Genomic DNA, 20,964 nt, shown 5'->3' on the forward strand with positions numbered 1-20,964 from the left:
GGCTCAGACCAGGAGTCCATGGGTCTTGAGGACCTCTTTTATTTCTCTCCACATTCCTCCCCTCCCTCGCTTGTCTGCTCTCTCTGTCCATTCACTGTGTGTTCTTCTGTGTCCACTTGTATTCTTGTCAGTGGCACCAGAAATCTGTGTCTCTTTTTGTTATGTCAACTTGGCTGCATCAGCTCTCTCTGTGTGTGGCACCAGTTCTGGGTGGGCTGTGCTTTTTTCGCACAGGGCAGCCACTCCTTGTGTGTGGGGCACCCCTTCACAGGGGGCACCCCTGTGTGGCACAGCACTCCTTGCTCATGACAGCGCTGCGCATGGGCCAGCTCACCACAGGGGCCAGGAAGCCCTGGGTACTGAACCCTGGACCCTCCATATAGTAGGCAGCTGATGTATTAGTTGAACCATATCCTCTTCCCTCTTTCCATTTTCTAAAGGTTTAAGCTTCATGAGAAAAGAAGACTTTGCAGAATGGCTACTTTTTTTCACCAACACTGGAAATAAAGACGTTTATTGGAAAAATATGAGAGAGAAGTTGCCAGCAGGAGAGAGCATTACATTGGATGAGTTCAAGTCCTTTTGTCATTTTCCAAACCCACTTAGGAGACTTTGCTGTTGCCATGCAAATGTTTAGTTTAACACATCACCCTGTCAGACTAGCAGAGTTCAGGAGAGCTGTGAAAGTAGCAACAGGACAAGAGCTCTCAAACAACATTTTGGACACAGTTTTCAAGATCTTTGATTTGGATGCTGATGAATGTTTTAATCATGGAGAGTTCCTTGGGATGTCCAAAAATGGATGCATCAAGGCTTATGGGTACCACAACAACTAAGTGTACAAGAATACTAGAAATGTGTGACGAAAGAAAGCATTCAAGGAGTAAAAGAAGTCTGGAAACAAGCTAGTATGGGAAGTGAATTGCTCCAATTGTCAGATTTGGGATTTTTTAAAAGTACTAGATGTTTATCTTCATAAGTCTTCATTGATTTCCTTTGTAAAATACAGATGCCTTGTATTTGTTTTCTGATTCAATAATTTCTTAATAAGATTTCAATGAAGAACTTAGTAAACCAAGAACTTATGTGTAGGCCAGTATCAATTCCAGAAGTCCAGATGTTACTAATATGGTAAATTAGGTTTAAAAACTCTTTTCCAGTTTTCTAATTATGTATTTTATATCTCTTATAAACTTCTGTGTGTTTATTTCTGTTAGCTTTCTTGATGTTAGTTGTCTTATATGTAACATGTAAATTTCAATATCCTAGTAGAAATAGAATAAAGTATTGATAAGATTTAAAAATTAAAAAAAAAAATCAGTTGGCCATAAATATGAGGGTTGATCTCTGAGCCTCAATTTGATTCTGTTCATCTATATGTCTGTTCTTTATGTCATTACCATGCTGTTTTGGTTATTGTGGCATCATTATACGTTTTAAGGTTGGAAAGTGTGAGTCCTCCAACTTCATCTTTTTCGAGATGACTTTGGCTATTCAGGGCTAGAGTGGTTTTTTTTTCTTAAATCTTATTCTGTCTAAAATTAAATAGGCACACCAGCTTTTTTTGGTCATTGTTTGCATAATATATTCACTCTTTCCAGTTGTTCTGTGTCCTTATGTTAATTGTATGTACTATAAACCATATACACCATAGTTGAAATTCTTAAAAATTCATCTAACATTTATAACTGCAATAAATTTAAAGAATTGAAATGATAGTGTATGTTTTCTGACCACTGTACATTTAAGCTAGAAATGTAACATAAAGATAACTAGAGTGTTAAAATATATTTGGATAATGTATACCTCTGAATACAATATCCAAATATCCTTGTGTTGAGTAAGAAGTTACAATGGAAATTAGAAACTATTTGAGATATAGTGACAAAATACTACAAATTAAACTTATAAGATTCAACTTCTTAAATGAATAAAAAGGAAAGCTGAAAATCAATAAGCTAAGCATCTATCTCAAGAAGGACGAGAAAAAGGAGCAAATTAACTCAAAGAATTTGGAAGGAAGGAATTAATATTTTTAAAGTAGTAATTTAGTGAAATTAAAAAGAAGTCATCATTAGAAAGGATCTAATACTGAGAATTTACACATAGGCTACACCAAGTTGCAAGAGAAGCTGGGAAATGTAGTTCCCAGCTAGGGATCAATTTGCCCGGCTAAAATTCTTAGTAAATGAAAGAAGGGGAGAAAAGATAGATTTGGGGAGACATATCTGCCTGTCTGCCACAAATAACAACTGTCTTTCTTGTAACAGGTGTGATAGCACAGAAAAGCTAAAAGCTCTTTTGCCAAGATTGGAACAGGAGTTAAAGGACACAGTAAAGTTTAAAGATTTTTATCAGTTTACCTTTACCTTTGCTAAGAACCCTGGGCAAAAAGGTTTAGGTGAGTATATAACCCAAATATGTAATATGCCAAATCTTAATGAGATTTTAAGTGGATATGATCAACATGTTTTCTGTTCTGCCAACTGTAATAGTACTATCCTTTTGATTTCTCTTTCTCTCCACTGATAATTTATTTGCTCTGTTCTTATATAAACTAGTTTGTAGTACAATATACTTGAAATTCTCAACTGATAGTGTCTCTCAACTTCTGGGTTTAAATATGTAAATTTTAAAATGGAAATTAACTTGCAAATTCTCTACATGCTCTCCTTAATATCTCGTTGTCTAATGGGTTAGGAAATCAGCACTTAATATTAAAAATCTGAGTGTTTAAAACTTGTTTTCCCCCATATGATGTTTGAACTTGGCCAGGTTTGTGATTTTGCCTCAATTACTGTTAATATTAGCTTTAACCTTCTCCGTAGATTTTAAGTGAACTTACCTGAAACCGATTCTAATTGAATTCAGTTACATTTTAGTACTTCTTTCAAAGTTGTATTATTTTGCTATGCTATATTATAACTTTTGTTTTACTATCTATTGTACATTCAGAACATTTTTAACCTAAATTTTCAATTTGAGATTTTGGTCTGTTTGTTTGAGGGTTTTATTTTGTTTGTTTTTCTTTCTTTGTTGTTGTTTTGTGCCTAAGTACCATATAGCTTATTCTAGTTATCCCTTTCTAAATCAATATATGTTGACCTACCCTTTGTTGCCTAATGTAACAGGTCTTTTTTTTTTAGTTCAGTAAAATCTCTTATAAATTTGGAGTGGAAAGATATATGGTCTTTTAAATAGGGATTAGTTGGGTGTGTTAGAAAGCTTGTTCTCTATAGAGAACTTGTAAATAAAAGTATTTTAAGATGACTGAAAATTCGGGAATTGAAAAGGGCTTGAAAGATTCGTAGAGTAGGAAAATCTACCAAAAATATCTAGTTTTTAATGCTGATTTTACTCATGCATGTATATGGGTGTGCTATGTATAATAACATTCTTCTCTCCTCCCCCCCATTCTTTTTATCCATCAATGAAATTCAGATCCAGATTTGAAGGAGTAGACACTTCTAATATCTTAAAGCAGATAGGTCGTTTTCTCTTTTTTGAGCACTAATTCCTAGTTCCTGTAGCAGGGATTATTTTCTTCTTCTTTTTTTTTTTTTTCACTTTGCTTTTCTCCAGTATTGTGGGTTGTTTTTGTTTTTTAATGTTGGGGAATTGAACTTTGATGAGTCTATTGTCAGAGTTCCCTTTTCCTTTAGGCTGGTCTATCATGTGAAACAGCTTTTTTTGCCCTGTATGCCACCTTACAGATCATGCACCTGACATCTCAGGAGCTTAAAAAAGCCTTCCACCAGGAGGATTACATTAAGGAAATTACTTGAATGGAATGGATCCACTTAACTTCAGAAGGTGGAAGTATGGTCGATTCCTATGGGAGAGCGTTTGGGAAAATGTGGATGTATTTTTTTTCCTAATCAAGAAAAGCGGGTGAGCAAAATAGAGGCATGTGAGTCGTATAAAGGTACAGCAACAAGAATTTTCAAAAATTCAAGGGGTTTTGCAAATTTCCAACTTTTTCATGAGACAAAGCAGTTGAGATCATGTTAAAAAATCTGTGGATCCCACCACCCCCCTAGAGGAAGAGATGATTCTGACATATTTGTTTATGGAAGAAATGATTGGTATCTCATTTGGCTTGATGCCAGTTAAGGATCTGTTCTCATAATAAGGTGCACAGAAATAAAAGGAAATGACAGTTCACTGGCAACACTGAGTAGAATGCTAAATGTAAGAAACAAGAAGCAGATGTCAGGCTTGATTGTTGGTTTTTGTTTGTTCTGCCGCCCTCCTCACCCTTCCCCTGTTTTCAGGGAGAAACTTCTAAACTGGTTTAGATAAGGGGAAAAAATGAGTCAACTCTTCTGGCCCAAACCTTCCTGATCTACCTGCAGACTTTCTGTGGCCTACCAATCACATGATTCCTAACAGGAGCATCAGTGTGTCACCTGAAAAGGACCCTTGCCAAATGCTCGTTGAGGAAAACATCAGTAATAGATGTAAAGAAGAGATTCTCAGACATTGGGAGCAGGGCCTTTGTTAAATTGAGATTTTCAGATAACTCCACTTGTATTAGTGCCTAGTGAATAGTTGGAGCTCATGAGTGTTGTATTCTTGTGAAAATTAACATTCTTGATATACTTTTAAAAAATCTTACAGTGCTACTTAATCAGTGAGGGATAAAATTAGAGCAAATAAGAGCATTTCACCCCAATATTCCTACCTTAATTCTTGGATATCTTGGTTTCCCTCTGTTTTATCTCAGATGTCCAACAAGATCTGGTCTTATTTTTCTCAGAGTGGCTTTTTGCTCTTTTACCTTGATGCTGGGAAAGAAGGATGGAAAATAACATTTACGAAACATTGATTATGTTATATAGGCTAGGTGTATTCAATAGGAGTTTTCATCTAAGCCTCATAGTATTTTTCCCACTTTATAAACAGAGAATCTAAAACTGAGGTATCGAATGACTTATCCAAGACATGTATCTAGAAGTGACAGCAGAGTTAGAAGCTTATGAACCCAGATCTAACTAAAAATCTCTTAGAGTATCCACTGTAATATGCTGTGTATCTCTGCTGACCCACTCATTCATTTCGTACAGATGTATGTGTTTATATATGTATTACATTACCTCCCTGGTCAAGTACCTTACATACAGGTTAAACTTGACTAGAGAATGAGGGATTGGGGAATACTAGAAGTCTATAGTTAAAAGCTAGCATCAACCCTATCATATTACTCTGTACTATTGTCAGCCTAAACACATTAAATGAAAATTTTAATAATTCGAGGTAAGAATCAGGTTCTTTTGGGCATCATCTATCACTCTTTCATGGCTTTGTTTATTACTTGCGAAAAGGCATGTCACATATGATCCAGCCATTATGTGCTTTGCTTGCCTTGGTACTGTTGTTTCCATATGCACTTTTTTTCCTCTGTACTCCTCTATCCTGTTCTTCTCCCTTTTGTTTATATCCCAGAACACTCTGCTATCCTCTTTTAACTAGTCTCTGAGCTAAAAGTATTTTCCTATTCTACCCACATCTTGTCATTTTATCTTACTCATTATCACTTTACTTGTTTTATACTATGCATATATACTTTCAAGCAAATATATTTAGTTACAAAATTCCTTAAACATTCACAATTATATTTTACATCCTTCAAGCCAGATTACCAAGAGTTGAATCTCAGCAAGTTAGTAGATGGTGTGACTTTAGTTAAGCTTAGTTTCCTCTAATGAAATAGCTATGTTATTAGTACCTACTTCATAATGCTGTTCTGAGCATTAATTTCCTAATAAGTAGTAAGTGATATATTTATGTTATGTTAGCTGATATTGTTATGAAGGTATTAGTCCCCAAAACTTTGCCTTCATAGTGACAAAACTGAAAGTCTGGCTACAGAGTGCGATTTCCCTACACCCAACCCCCACCCCCATCAGAAACATTATCAGCTCTCCATAGACCCAGCCAACCTGCCTACACTTTCAACCCCTCTCCTGTTCGTTTTTTTTTGTTTTGTTTTGTTTTTTTAAATGTATATTTATAATAGCTCTATCCTTTGGAGCCTTAAAAATTTTTTTTCTCTTCAGGAATCTTGTATATATCTGAGAAGAATTACACCTTAAGCTATCAGCCAATAATTTACTAACATTGTAGCAAGAATTTGATGACTGCTAATTGAAGGCCAAAATGGGATATAACATAGATACCAGAAGGTGTGTAATGATCACCTGAGAAAGGGGAAGCTTATGAAAGAGGGAAGAGGAACAGATGGGGCAGGAAAGGGGAATGGAGTGGGTGAGGGCAAGTGCCAGAAACTTAGTCTTAACTTGGTCCAGCTTTGTGGTACCTTTCTCAATGACCTGCTCTACCATTAGGGAGTGTAGGTTGCCAATCCCTAGTTTATATAACATTACAAGTGATGCTGTATATTTTAATTTAGTTTTATATAAAATTACAAGTGATGCTATATATTTTAATTATGTTGAGAAAGAATAAGAAAAATCTATAAAATGTTAACTCTTGTGATACCCAATAAGTTGGAAAACCAAACAGCATGGTTGTTCATTTTAGCTAAGTAACAAGTATAGAATGGTTAAGTGACTTGCCTGTCACTTAACATTAATTCATGGAGATGAGCTTTGTTCACAGAGAAATAAATGACCATATTGTCTTATTTAGGTTTTATTCCCAGTATATTGAAGAAAAATTTCACTTAGGTGTGTAGTGATCTTTGACTCTTGGGACTACAACTCTCTTTTATTTAATCATCAAAATCCTGGACTGGGGAATGGGTGTCGCTCAAGCAGTTGAGTGCCTGCTTCCTGTGGGAGGTCCAGGTTCGGTCCCTGGTACCTCTTTTGAAAAAAAACAAAAACAAAAACAACAAGCAAACAAAAAAACCAACTCAGGGGCGCCAGTGTGGCTCTGTGGTGGAGTGCTGGGCTCCCACATATGAGATCCTAGGTTCAATCCCCATCCCTGGCACCTCAAAAAAAAAAAAATGCTATGGGTCATCTTCATATTGTTTTATTTAATCTTAAATTTTTAAAGTTCCACTGTCCCTCCCTCCATCCTGAGATAGCGCCCATGTCTGTCTGCTCGTTGTCTCTGCTCATTGTGTCTGTTCATCATCTTTAGGAGGCACTGGGAACTGAACCCAGGACCCCTCATGTGGGAGGTGGGCTTCCAACTACTTGAGCTACAGCTCTTACATATTTTTGAAGTTCAGAAAGTCAAGCATAAAGGAAACAGAATGGGATAGATACATAGTGTACATACAAACATATACTACTGGAGGCCTGAGTTTATGCACTGAGTTTATGACCATTTCCGTTGAAGGAACTACACACTGTTTCTCTATACTAGTAGTAAAAGAGTTCTGAAACTAGTAAAGAGGTTATACAGGATGCTTCATGCACAGAAGTTAGAGGTTGAAATAAGTGATCTCTTTTGGCAAACATCAGTTATTATATAAAAATTGATATTGTCTGCCAGTTTGTTACCTTTTCTTCTGACAGCTGTGAGAGTTCTTTCTTCTAACTGCTTGTCCCAGTCCTGAGCTCCAGTCATAGAGGCTGGATCACAAGGAAAATTGGCACTACCGATAGTGGGAGAGGAAAATAGGAAGACAGGCTTCCATTACTATTTGCTTTTGTTCTCTCATTTGAGCTCATTTACTCTGTGTGCTAAAGAATTTCGTAAGATAGGTCATGAGTTGCAATCACACAAGTTCCATAAATTCTATAAGCTGGTAATTTATTTTATGAATTTAGGCTTTAAAATTATTTTTAGAAGTCTAGTGCTCTATGAGTGCTAGAAATATTAAGCTATTTTTTAAATGTTTTAAACTTTTTATTTTGAAATAATTTCAGACTTACAGTAAAGTTGCAAGAATATGACAAAGGATTTCCTTATACCCTTTACTCAGGTTTTCAAAATGTTGACATTTTGCCCCATTTGCTTTCTCATTGTCTTTCATTCATACACACATGCATGCACACATATACATGTTTACGTATACATACATAAATTTTTTTGAGCCTTTTGAGAGTAAGTTGCAGACATGATGACTCGTTGTCCCTAAACACTTCAGTCTCTAGCAGAACCAGAGTACAATGATCAAATTCAGGAATTAACACTTATTCAGCTTAATTTAATCTGTGCCCCTTATTTAGATCTCACCGTTTGTCCATGTAATAGCTTCTGTTGCAAAAGAAAAAATATATGTAAAGACTTTTCGTGATTTATGATCCAATTTAGGATCAGGAGTTCCATTTAGTTTTCATGTTTCTTTTAGTCTCCTTTAACCTGTTAGAGTTACTTAGTTTCTCTTTATCTTTCATGACTAATATTTTTGGAAAGTGGAGGCCGTTATTTTGTAAAATGTCCCTCAATTTGGCCTTGCCTGATGTTTTCTTAGGGTTAAATTATGCATTGGCAGAAATATCATAGTGATGTTGTGATCCTTTTTAGTACATTGTAGCAGGAAACATTTGGTGTCTATTTGTCTCATTACTGGTGATATTAACTTTATCATTTGGTAATGGTGGTGTCTACCTGGTCTCTTCATTATAAAATTACTGTCTGCCGCTTTGTAATTAATAGGTCTATCTGGGGAAATCCTGTATAAATACCTTGTTTCTATCAAACTTCCACCTGTTTATCCTTGCATACATTGATGATTCTTGACTAACTCAATTACTAACTACTATAATTACCAAATAATGATTTTTCTAATTCATCCATTCCTTTTATATTTGTCATTTGGCTGTGTTTTATACAAATCCAAAGTCCTTATGATTGGTAGTTATGAAGCAACTGCCTGGCTATGAAGTGTCATACTATTAGAAATTTTTTTCAAAATCATTCAGAAAATGGAGTATCTACTTAATAGATACCTAAAATTTAATTTTGAAAAGCCCACACCAGATAAGGACAGCTTCCAAATTTGTATTTTAATTATTCTAGGAAGATTTGCAAGTATATATAAAGAGGTAAAAAAGTTAAGGTTATTAGAAAAATCTAAAAGAGTGAGTTTAAAGAAAGGGGTCAAAAAAAGAACAAGTAGGGAAGTGGATTTGGCCCAATGGATAGGGTGTCCACCTACAACATGGGAGGTCCAAGGTTCAAACCCAGGGCCTCCTGACCCAAGTGATGAGCTGGCCCACATGCAGTGCTGATGCGTGCAAGGAGTGCTGTGCCACTCAGCGGTGTCCCCCGCATAGGGGAGCCCCACATGCAAGGAGTGCGCCCCGTGAGGAGAGCTGCCCAGCATGACAAATGTGCAGCCTGCCCAGGAATGGCGCTGCACACACGGAGAGCTGACGTAGCAAGGTGACACAACAAAATGAGACACAGATTCCAGGTGCTGCTGACAAAATTACAAGTGGACACAGAAGAGCACACAGTGAATGGACAGAGAGAGCAGACAACTGGGTGGGGGGCAGGGAGAAAAAATAAATAAGTAAGTAAATAAATAAATGTTTAAAAAAGTATCAGTAGATGCTAATATTTAATTAAAAAAAAGAACAAATAGAACTGCAAATGAACTGAAGGACTAGGTAGCCAACAATTTCCATCCCAAATACTTTTTAAAGATTTATTTTATTTCAACCCCCCCTCCCATTGTTTGTGTTCACTGTCTGCTCTCTGTGTCTGTTCATTGTGTGCACTCTGTGTCTGCTCATCTTCTTTTTAGGAGCCACTGGGAACCGAACCCAGGACTTTCCATGTGGGAGGGAGGTGCTTGTTGTGTCTCTCATTGTGTCATCTTGTGTCAGCTTGCTGTGCCAGCCCATCACATCAGCTCACTTCTTTTTTTTTAATTAGAAATTATTACTATTTATTGTTGCGATTATGCAGAAGTATTAAGGGTGATACCTAATCTACAAATGCATGTTCTCCCCTTCCTCTTTATATTCACATCTCTCAAACAAATAATGTATTAACAAAAAGTTCGCAATAGCATGAGAAAATTTATTATAGTAATATGCAAAGAGAAAGAGTTATAGGACAATCTCTGAGCATAACTATACCTATATAATCCCGTAAGTAGCAAATAAGAATAGGAAAAAAGCTTACTTCTTGCTTGTCTTCTTTAGGAGGTACTGAGAACAGAACCTGGGACCTTTTCCTCCCATGTGGTAGGCAGGTGTCCAACTGCTTGAGCCACATCTGCTTCCCCTCAAATACTTTTTTTTAAATTGAAAAATAAAACTGGAATTTGGAAAACTACACAAAAATAAATGTTTAGTTTTGCATTTTATAAGGAGAATACTTTGCAATAATCACCCAGGTCAAGGAACAGAAGTTTGCCAGTCTACCCAGAAGCCCTTCCATGAGCTCCATATTAATCACAGCTCCCCCACCCTTAAAAAGAACCATTCCCCTGATTTTTATAGTAATCACTTTCTTCTTTCTTTATAGTTTTTATCACCCACAAGTGCAATCCTTAGACACTATAGTTTAGTCTTGCCCATTTTTAAAACTTTTCATGTCTTTTAAGTTTCTTTTTGTTTGTTACCCTCTTTTTTTTCTTTCTTTCCTTCTTTTTCGCTTTCTCGCTCGCTCGCTCTTGCTCTCTCTCGCGCTTTCTCTTTCCTTTTTTTTTTAATTTTTAAATTATTTTTAAATAATTTATCTGTTGAAGAACCTGGGGCCATTTGACCTATCGTGTTTCCACAGCCTAAATTTGACTGATTGGAATACTGATGATTTAGTTCAACATGTTCTCTGGCCTCTGTTTTAATTGGTACCTGAATCCAGAGGCTCACTCCTGCTCATCATGTTCTAGGATTTGGTCAAGATTGCAGGTGGTGCTTGCTGTGTCTTTCATCAGGAGGCACATGTGTGTGATTGTCTTTTTGATGTTAGCATCTGTTGTTGCTTAGTGCCTAGATCCATCAGTTCATTAAGTTTTACGAAACTAGTAAATACACTAATTCTATCATTTCTTTTTCATTTACTAGTTAGAATAATCTTTGGAGATACTTTCCCTCTTCTAGTATTTTGTTACCATCTGGAGCTGGACATATGGAAAAGGCTGGACAAATGTTTGATCGTTTACCTTTACTTAATCTTCCAAATAGAGAACTGGTCCCTACCATCCTTTGTAGATAATTAATGTTTATTTTTTTAAAAATCATTGTGAACTTAATGGATTTAAACATATTTGAAGGTTTCAGTCAATTGCAGTGCCTTTTTTGAAGCTCAGTTTGTCCTGTATCTAGCCAGAGGGAACCTCTTTAAGTTAGTTCCTGAGTCCTTTTGATCTGACCCTCTGATAGCGTCCTTACTATCTGCTATGACAAGATTTTCTATGCTCATCTTGTACATTTCCTGTTGCAGACCTGGAATCATCCATTTTTCCAAGAAGGCCTGATTTCTTTAGAGGGAAATGTTATTTCACGACCATATTCTATTCATTATTGTGCTTATGAATACTAAGTTGGTCATTGTTTCCAGGCTTTGGTAGACATTGCTTCATACTGAAACATCTCATTCAAATTCAGGACGATGAGGTTTTTTTGTTTTGTTTTGTTTTTATTTAAGCTTTTCTGTATTACAACTGCATCTCCTTTCTTTAACATTGATAATGCTGGTTCTCAAAGATACAGGTAAGGAAATGATAGAAATAGTGTATCACATAATTGTTTATTTACTTTATCCCACATTACACACACCACAGTTTCAGAAGAATAACACAACTGTTGCTTATACTAATATAATTACTGGGAAGAGTGGAAAAAAAGTTTTTATATTTTCCCCTGTTTTTAAAAGTAGCTTGATTGTGTACATTTTCTGAACATATCCCCGTTACTTTCTCAATTCTCTCCTTTTAGCTCTCCTGTAATCTTTGAGATCAACATCTCTCTGGTCATTTTGGTTGTTTAAAACTCATACTTGGAAGTGTTCTTGGAAGTGTTCAAGGAACAATATCCTTGAATTCTTATATGTTGATAACAGTTTTGCTGGATATAAAATCCTTGGCTTGTAGTTTTCTTTCTTTAAATATGTTAGATATGTTTTTCTATTTTCTTCTGACATAGATTGCTATTGTTTAATAATCTGATGGTAATCTATTTTTCTTTCCCTTATAAACCACTTCCAGTTTTTGCCTAGGTGCCCAAAGAATTTTTTTCTTTTTCTTTGTAGCCCAGTAATTTTCCTAATATACATCTTGGTGTTGGTCTTTCAGAGTCAGTGTTCTCAGCTATTCTGTGTTTTCCTTCAATAAGCAATTTCTAGTTTTTTTTATTATTGGGAAAATATTGACTTTACAGTTTTAATATTTGTTCTATTCTTTTTCTTTAGTTTTCTTATTTTTCTTTTTCAACTTCTTCTCTAAGCCATTATTTGATGAGTTTATAAGCTCTTACTTTGCTTTGTTTTTTTTTAAAGATTTTTTTTCTCTCCCCTTCCTCCCCCACCCTGTCTCGCCCTCCGCCCCCCCCCCCCCAGTTGTCTGCTCTCTATGTCCATTTGCTGTGTGTTCTTTTGTGTCCGCTTGTATTCTTGTCAACAGCACTAGGAATCTATGTCTCCTTTTGTTGCTTCATCTTGCTGCATCACCTCTCTGTGTGTGTGGCTCCACTCCTGGGCAGGCTGCACTTTTTACACACTGGGCGGCTTTCCTTACGGGGTGCACTGCTTGTGCGTGGGGCTCCCCTATGTGGGGGACACCGCTGCATGGCACGGCACTCCTTGCGTGCATCAGCACTGCACGTGGGCCAGCTCACCACATGGGTCAGAAGGCCCTGGGTTTGAACCCTAGACTTTCCATGTGGTAGGTGGACACTCTATCCATTGCCAAGTCCACTTCCTTATGTTCCTTCTAGTTTAGTTAAATCTGAAATGATGTCTTTAAAATTTCTAATTCTTGGATTTTTTACCTCATTACTGAGTTTTTCTAATTCTGATTTAGATTTTTCTTTCATGTTTTGTATTATTTATTAACATCTTTAACTTCTTTTGAAATAGGGTAAAATTTTAATCTCTTCTTTCAACATTTTTTTGGAATGCATTCACTTTCTAGGAATGATATTCTGCTTATTCTTTTTCTTATGATAGTTTTGTATGGGATTTGACCTCAGTGCTTTACTATTGCTCATTTTTATGTGAAATTTGTTAACCTAAACTTTTAAAAGGAAGGTGGTCCAGGGTAACTTTTCTAACTTGATAGAAAACTTAATATGTGTGTGTGTGTTTTATTAAAAAATATGATGCTTACCTTCTAAGATTTCCTACCCGTTTTCCCCACCTACTACTTTTGTCTCTCTTCTCATTTCCATTGTCCCTTTCCTGCTCAATTTGTATTGCACGCCCAGCAATTTCTCTTTAGTATGGAACCCTGTTTGGGAAGGTAAATCTTATAGGTCAGTTTTGAAATTTAATAGGAACTGGGTTGCTTTTGCACCTTTAGCCCTTGTTGCAGCTCCCTTATAGCACCTACTTTTAGGTCACAGGTGGTAATATCAGCCTAGATTCACTTTTTATTCTCATATTGTCCTGGCCAAACTTTCCAGTGAACACCTGCTGGCTCATTTGAGGTTCTCCTATTCTCAGATCCATTAGATGCTATGCTGTTTCTCTCTTGTTTTTCCTTTATAGACACCCAAACCATGCAGATCTTGTAGCTACAAGTTTATCCTCATCTGCTTATGGTTTAGGTTTATGACAGCACTTTTTCATCTAAATTAATTGTAAATGTTTTCTTCCAGTTCTTGGTTTTGATATTTAGTATCTAATTGCTCTATTTTTTTCCCTTCTTTATGTATTTTTTTAGATGTTGCATTAAAAAAATATAAGGTCTCCATATACCCCCCACCCCCCTCACCCCACTCCTCCCACATCAACAATTTCTTTCATCATCATGGCACATTCATTGCATTTGGTGAATACATTTTGGAGCACTGCTGCACCACATGGATAGTGGTTTACATTGTAGTTTACACTCTCCCCCAGTCCACCCAGTGGGCCATAGCAGGACATACAATGTCCAGCATCTGTTCTGGGTAGTAACCCAGGACAACTCCAAGTTCTGAAAATGCCCCCACATCATATCTCTTCTTCCCTCTGCCTACCCTCAGCAGCTACCATGGCCACTTTCTCCACATCAGTGCTACAATTTCTTCCATTACTAATCACAATAGTTCCATAGTAGAATATCAGTAAGTCCACTCTAATCCATACTTAGATTCCACATGAATGATGGATGCAATTCTCCTGCTTGCAGTTGTAGGCACTCTTGGCTCCCTGGTGTGATGGTTGACCTTCTTCACCTCCTTGTTAGCTGGCCAGGGTAAGTCCAGTAAACCAGGTGATAGGAGTTGCAGGTCTGCTGAGGCTCAGGGCCTGCCTGTCACATGGACAGTCTAGAGAGTCAGATCTCCTGCGTATACACCAACCCCAGTGTCAACCACAGGTCCGGTAAAAGTAACAGAAGAGGCATGGGACATGACTCTCGGGGATGAGCCTCCCTGGTGCCAAGGGATTACTACCAAGCACTAGCTGATAATTGCTCTATTTTTATAATGTGGAAATTTAGAGAAATTAAAAAACTATTCTCCCTCTACTACCACCTTTCCAAAATCTTCTCAAATATCTTTTAGTGTTAACTTCTCGTGGATTGCTTGCCCAAAGTAGAGAATGAAGTGACAAAAGCACATAATAGTTTATTCTTTTTTTAAAAAAATTCATTTTATTTATTTGTCTCTCCCCTCCCCCCCCCCCCCCCGCCCGCATTGTTTGCACTCACCGTGTCCATTTGTTGTGTGCTCTCTGCGTCTGCTCATCTTTTCTTCAGGAAGCACTGAGAACTGAAACTGGGACCTCCCATGTAGGAGAGCGATGCTCAATTGCTTGAGCCTCTTCAGCTCCCTGGTTTGTTGAGTCTCTCATTGTCTTTCCTCTTTGTGTCTCTTTGTTGCATCAGCTTGCCACACCAGCTGGTTACTCCATCTCGCTGTCTTACTCGTCTTCTCCTGGAGGCACTGCAAACTGAACCTGGGACCCCCCATATGGTAGAAGGGAGCTTAGTCTCTTGAGCCACATCTGCTTCCCAATTGTTTATTCTTAAACCAGGCAAATGGGAGGTGCTTGAAGGTTTTCCTACTCATTCTCTCGAATGAGCTCATTTTTGGCTTTTGGGACTAACACCCTTCGTTTTTTATCTTATCTACTTCTCTTTTTTAGGAGGTTAAGGCAAAATAGTCAAAAGTTAAAACCTATTTTAGTTTATATCTTGATTGTACAATAATCATTATCAGTATTCTCAAGAAAACGTTCCTAGTCTTGTCTAGAAACAAGCAAATAAACAACAGAATAATGGTACTCAAGAAGAGTTGGGTTGGGCTTATTAAGCATTTAAAGGATATCTTTGAGAAGACTTGATAATTTGCTGAGAATAAGTGCCATATTAGTAACAGGCAGTTGTTTTTACTATCTGTATTATTTCATTTTATGATGTTGATTTTTTTTTTTACTTCTCCATGTTTCCTGATACCTCCCCCCCATTTTCTCTAGTAATAGTCATTTGAATAAGAAATACTGCCTTTCATGCTTTTCTAAAGTGTATGTAACTATTATGTAACTATTATACTTTAAAAGGAAAATTTAGGTATTTTACTTCTTAGCAGTTCAATTCAGAGGCTTATGTAGCAGTATTTTTCAGAGTGTTGATTCATCTGATCCAAGTCTTAAAACAACATCAGTTATTCTTTTTTGTTGTTAAATGGTTATCAGGAAAGGACACTTTGAAATATCAAATGAATACTGAAACAATGTTATTTCAGATTATCTCATTCTGTTACTTTTGTATCTTTAGTGTAATCTTAGAATAATTAAGATTCTGCTAGAAATAATCACTTTATTCAAATTTTGCAGTCTGTAGGGTTCCTTTTTAATGTTGAAATGAACAGTGTTTAAAAGGGTTAGCATTTAATTTTAACTCTAATGAGTAGGTATTGTTTTTAAGAATTTTTATCCTATAATACCAAGTTAACTTGCTAGATATGGAAAAGTATTACAGAATTTTCTTCAAAGTAATGATTTACTGTAGGCTCTGCAAAGTGTGATCCACAGAGCAGAAACATCAGTATCACCTTGGAGCAGACTAGAATTGCGAATTCTTAGGTCTTACCCCAGACCTACTGTTTTGGTTAATAATTACTACATATTAAACTACCTCAAAACTTAGTGATTTAAAACAACCATTTTATTATAGCTTATGATCCTTTGGTAGAAATTTAGGCAGAGCTCAGCTGGGCAGGTCTTGTATTCCACATGATATCAACTGAATTCACTCAGTGGTGATTCAGCTGGTAGCAGCGCTAGGTTGACATGCCCAAGAAGGATTCATTGGCTCCTGTAGTGGAAGCCTGAGTGCTCCTCCTGTGGTTTCTCACTTACTCTCCCTCCCACCCCACCCCACCCCCAGGTGACTGGCTTCTTTGTAGCGCAGGGATCCCATGTTAGTAGAACTGCTTATCTGGTGGCTGGAATGTTACAAGCAGAGAAGGTAGAAGTTGCATTTCTCTTAAATCCCAGACCTGGAAATTATTCAGCATAACTTCTACTTTAAATTATCACATTTAACATACATTTTTTAATTGCATAGTAATTTCCAGGAGGTTGTGAAGTCCAAATTAATTGTCCTAAAGTTAAAAATTTTATTTTCTTCTCTGTGAATGTTTCAAAGAAAGTCAGTGTTAGGGCAAGGAGCATTTTGAAACATTTTTATATACAGAACCCAATATGTTTAGCCTTTATTTTATAATTTGCATAAGCATCATGCAACAGAAGAGGTCTATCTTCAATAAAAGCTACAATAAATTTGTAGTTTATTCTGCAATTCCTTTCCTGTGAAAAAAAATGACTATCTTATTTATTTTATTTCTGAAGATATTACTTAAATATTTATCAAAATCATTCACTAAAAGAGAACAGTTACTGATTTTGTTTCTTTGTGTCACTAGAATATTTGGGAGAATATGAAACTATATTAAAGAAAAGAGCTTATTTAGGAAAACGATTATTTGAAAATTTCAAATGATGCTATTTTAGCAAGTTTTTTGAGTTTTGTTTTGTTTTGTTTTTTTAAGAAATAAAGCAAGAAGGATAATCTTATGACTACAACCAAAAACAGAATTTATTGTATAATTTCCAAAGTATATTGCATGGTCTGTTTTCTGAAAATTCAAATATAAATTAAAGATACTGAGACAAGTGTTCCTATCATTTCTACAAAAAGCATGGACAGCGGTGGTAAAAATTGTAGTCAAAATAGATAGAGGTTAAGAGATTTAACCTTTATTTCCTTCATGTTTGTGTGTGTGTATGCATGTAAGATTATATGTATATATATATTATATTTACTGTATTATTTTTATATATGAGTTATTCTTTACTTTAACCTTAACTGATGGTCAACCTAATAAAGAAAATAGTTAATGCTCTTCTACTATTTGTTTTAATATAAGAAACTTGGCATAGTTTCATACTGGCTTGAGTCTAGAATCAGTTGACTTCGAGAAATCTTGATTTTCAAGCACGTAAAGTTCTATGATAGCTAATTTCTATATCTCCTAAGATCTTTCTTTCGTAAAGGGGACATCTTCATTTTCTAATCCTAAATGGAGCATCACAAGCATAAAATTAAAATAGTAATACTTTCAGTATTTCCTTACTTGGGAGATATGATTTTTCAAGTTCTTGGGGGAAAAAATAGCCTTTATTCAGAGTTTTTTATTACCACTGAGTAGCTATTGTTCTTTCTTTCTTGATTTCTGCTCTCAAGTTATGTATGGCCTGTTTTTTTAAAAGGTAAAAATGGGGAGGGGGTATTATTTTGCAAATGACTAAATCCAACATGACAATGTTAAATATTTTTACCTAGATAATATTAAATATTGAAAATTCATACATTTACTTTTAGTCATGTAGTTTTCAAACATACAAACCAGGTATTTTATAAGAAAGGTTATTAGAACCAAAAATAACCCAGAAATAATTCAAAAATAAGTTAAATGTATACCATAAAACTTTATTTTTCTTTCTTCCCAGGTAAACCTCCATTTCTCAATGTGAGTGCTTTACATCATTAAGATGAATTGAATGTAGATTTCAGTTAATGTTCCTCCTAAGTCATAAGAATATAGACTTTTAATCAGGACAAGATTAACCATCTACTTAGCATTATACTACAGGTCCCATAGGTAAGGTTTAGAGAGCTGTTCCATGCTATGGTTATTTAAGACTTTCTGATTATTTCTTTCTTCTTGACTAATACTACAGGATATTTAAGATGAGAAAGCACATTGGAAATATAGGCAGTTTACTTAAAGTTGGTTGCTATTCAGATCATCTCTTTGGCTTATTGAATTTTAATAGTGAATCTAATAACTTCATTAGATTTCCAACCTTAATTTTTTTTCTCAGTGGGACCAAACAAAATTTAAATGAAAATCTTTTGAAAATTGGTTGCTTGGGTATTTGGCATTTCAACTTTGCTAATCTGTTACCCTCACATATTATTCATCTGCTTTTCACATTAGTTTATCTTATATATATACATAAACGTCTATTTAGGAATATTTTTCAACATAGCTGTTCTTTAATTGCCTGAAAGTGGTGAGCACTATTCAACATGATTAAAAGTTGTCAGCTTAAAAAAATAAACTTCTCAGCCCCTTTATTTACTTGCTATATCAAGAATATAAAAAGAAATAGTATGAAACATCTGATGAGCAGAAAATGAATCACTATTCCAAAAAAACAGGATTGAGAATAATATCCTAAAACTCAACTTTACTATTTCATTAAGATATGGTCTTAAGATTAAGTCCTACAGCTTAGATTTGTATAAAAATAGGAAATCAGGGAGTAGATGTATCTCAAGTGGTTGAGTGCCTGCTTCCCATGTACAAGGCCCCAGGTTCGATTTCTAGTAGCTCCTAAAAAACAAACAAAAAACCCATCTCTTACTGGGGGACAGATGTAGCTCAGTAGTTGAGCACCTGCTTTCCATGTAATAGGTCCTGGGTTCAATCCTCAGTACCTCCTTAAAAAAAAAAAAAGAGAGAAATCATTATATATTACGTACCAGTCAAGAAGACAAATTAGAATATTGGCTTTAAGTAAAAACCAATGTAGATTTTTAAATATTCTTATAGCAGTGGAAATGCATTTCCCTATGTACATTTATTTGTTTTGATGGGAATTTCACACTCTTTATAGTGCTTCTATAATTGCTATCTTTACTTTTGAATGAAACTCTGATTTAATTATAGTTAACAAAACAAGGCAGGTCTGTTTGGAAGGCTGCATGTCCCTTCTTTTATGAAGTTGTTTAACTTGTAGTTCATTAAGTAGAAAGGATACTGATGTACTTTTCAAAACTAAATGATACATATTAATAGTATCCAGATTAGTTCAGGTTAAAAGAAATCCTGATATATATGGAAATCAAAGTCTTCAAAACTGGTATAAATGAGGGAATAATTATTTGCCTTGTCCAAATAACTTAATACACATACTTTTTAAAAAGAGTTTATAAAATTAGATTACATACAATTTTCAGGAACACTTCTGCAACAATTAGCCCTCATATTAATATTGGGTAAGATAATCATTTTCCTAAGTAGTGGTCGTTTTTGTATGAAGGAAAATAATTGGGATTTATTAACTATTCTCTCTCTCCTTTTGCCAGATTTAGAAATGGCTGTTGCATATTGGAATTTAGTATTATCTGGAAGATTTAAATTTTTAGATCTTTGGAACAAATTTCTCTTGGTAAGTATACACCTGTTTCTTGCTGTGTATGCCCAAGGTGAAGATAAAATCAGCTAATTATAAAGCTGGCATTTTCTTCTATAAATAATTATCTGATCTCTTGTAAACTCTTTGTAACTCACTCTTTCCCAGCAGGTACACAAGAATGTTCTTCTCCTTCCTGAAGAAAGTATTATATAAGAATATTTTGGTTAAACTATAAAGTCTAGAAAGAGACAAGTAGCTACAGAGAAATGGCTACACAGTTTTGCCGCATTCCAGTATGCCACAGCAGCTAAGCCTCAAGTGTGAGCTGGCTCTCAAGGCTGCTTTTAGAAAGTGGTTCATGGCCACCACATGACACTTTTTCTGTTTTAGGGTTTCCAGGTGATTTGTTTCAGACTTCAGCCAACTATTGATTTATTATATCCTCTGAGATACTTAAACAGTTTAATTATGTACTTTCTCTGAGAAACTTAGAAACCATAAAGAAAGCACCAGCGCTACATTTCCCGTAAGCTGCTACTAGTTCCAGAACTATAGACTGTGTTCTATTATCTAGTGGTATCTAGTATGTCTGTTTATACTCTGATAATATTTAAAATTTTTATTTCACAATATGCAGAAGGAAAGAAGAGCTTAGTTGGCCCCTTAAGAAAGAACTGATCTGTGCTGGCTGCTTGGAGCAGATTCTGCAGTAATCCTGGGTCTTATCTTATAGTAAGGAAACTATTCCTAAAGTAAAATAAGATAACCCATGAAATGACAGCAAGCCTCAGTCTTGTTCAAGGTTCTTATATAATTTTGTAATGCTTTCAACTGCAAATAGCAAGACATAATAGTCTCTTAAACAAATAAGGTTTTAATTTTATCACATGTAAAGAAATCTGGAGGCAGCAGTTAGTTCAGTGATCTAACATTGTTGAAATTTTTACTTTTTCCTTTCATCTTATTCACAGAATTAATGTTACAGCTGAGGTGTTTTCTTTCAAAGCAGGAGAAAGGAGGGAAAGGGTGATGCCAGCTTTTGTCTGGAAAACAAAGCTCAGAAGCTTGTGCCCACTATAGTTCATTGGTCCAAACTGGTTCATGCAGTTAGTCTTGCACGGGAGGCGGGGAACGCAGTTATCCCTGAACAAAATCAGAGATCTGTTAGCATGAAAGGAGAGAGGAGTGGATATTAGGGAGGCAATTAACAGTGACTACCGCAGTTACTTTTTAGAA

General features: G+C 35.6%; 1 protein-coding gene and 1 pseudogene across 12 annotated transcripts in view; both read left to right on the plus strand.

Annotated features, from left to right (window-relative positions):
* The window catches only part of DCUN1D2 (defective in cullin neddylation 1 domain containing 2), a 50,470-nt gene that overhangs the window by 22,986 nt on the left and 6,520 nt on the right, over positions 1–20,964 (plus strand). For all 12 annotated transcript variants that reach the window (XM_071208201.1, XM_058276374.1, XM_058276379.2 and 9 more), the window contains 2 exons: positions 2,271–2,401; positions 19,679–19,761. In XM_071208201.1, the coding sequence (XP_071064302.1) occupies positions 2,271–2,401; positions 19,679–19,761 (214 nt within the window). The remainder of the gene's footprint in view (positions 1–2,270; positions 2,402–19,678; positions 19,762–20,964) is intronic.
* Positions 19–1,091, plus strand: LOC139436571 (calcium uptake protein 2, mitochondrial pseudogene; annotated as a pseudogene).

This window comes from Dasypus novemcinctus, chromosome 15 (genome assembly GCF_030445035.2).
Source record: "Dasypus novemcinctus isolate mDasNov1 chromosome 15, mDasNov1.1.hap2, whole genome shotgun sequence".
In the NCBI taxonomy this organism is placed as follows: domain Eukaryota; kingdom Metazoa; phylum Chordata; class Mammalia; order Cingulata; family Dasypodidae; genus Dasypus; species Dasypus novemcinctus.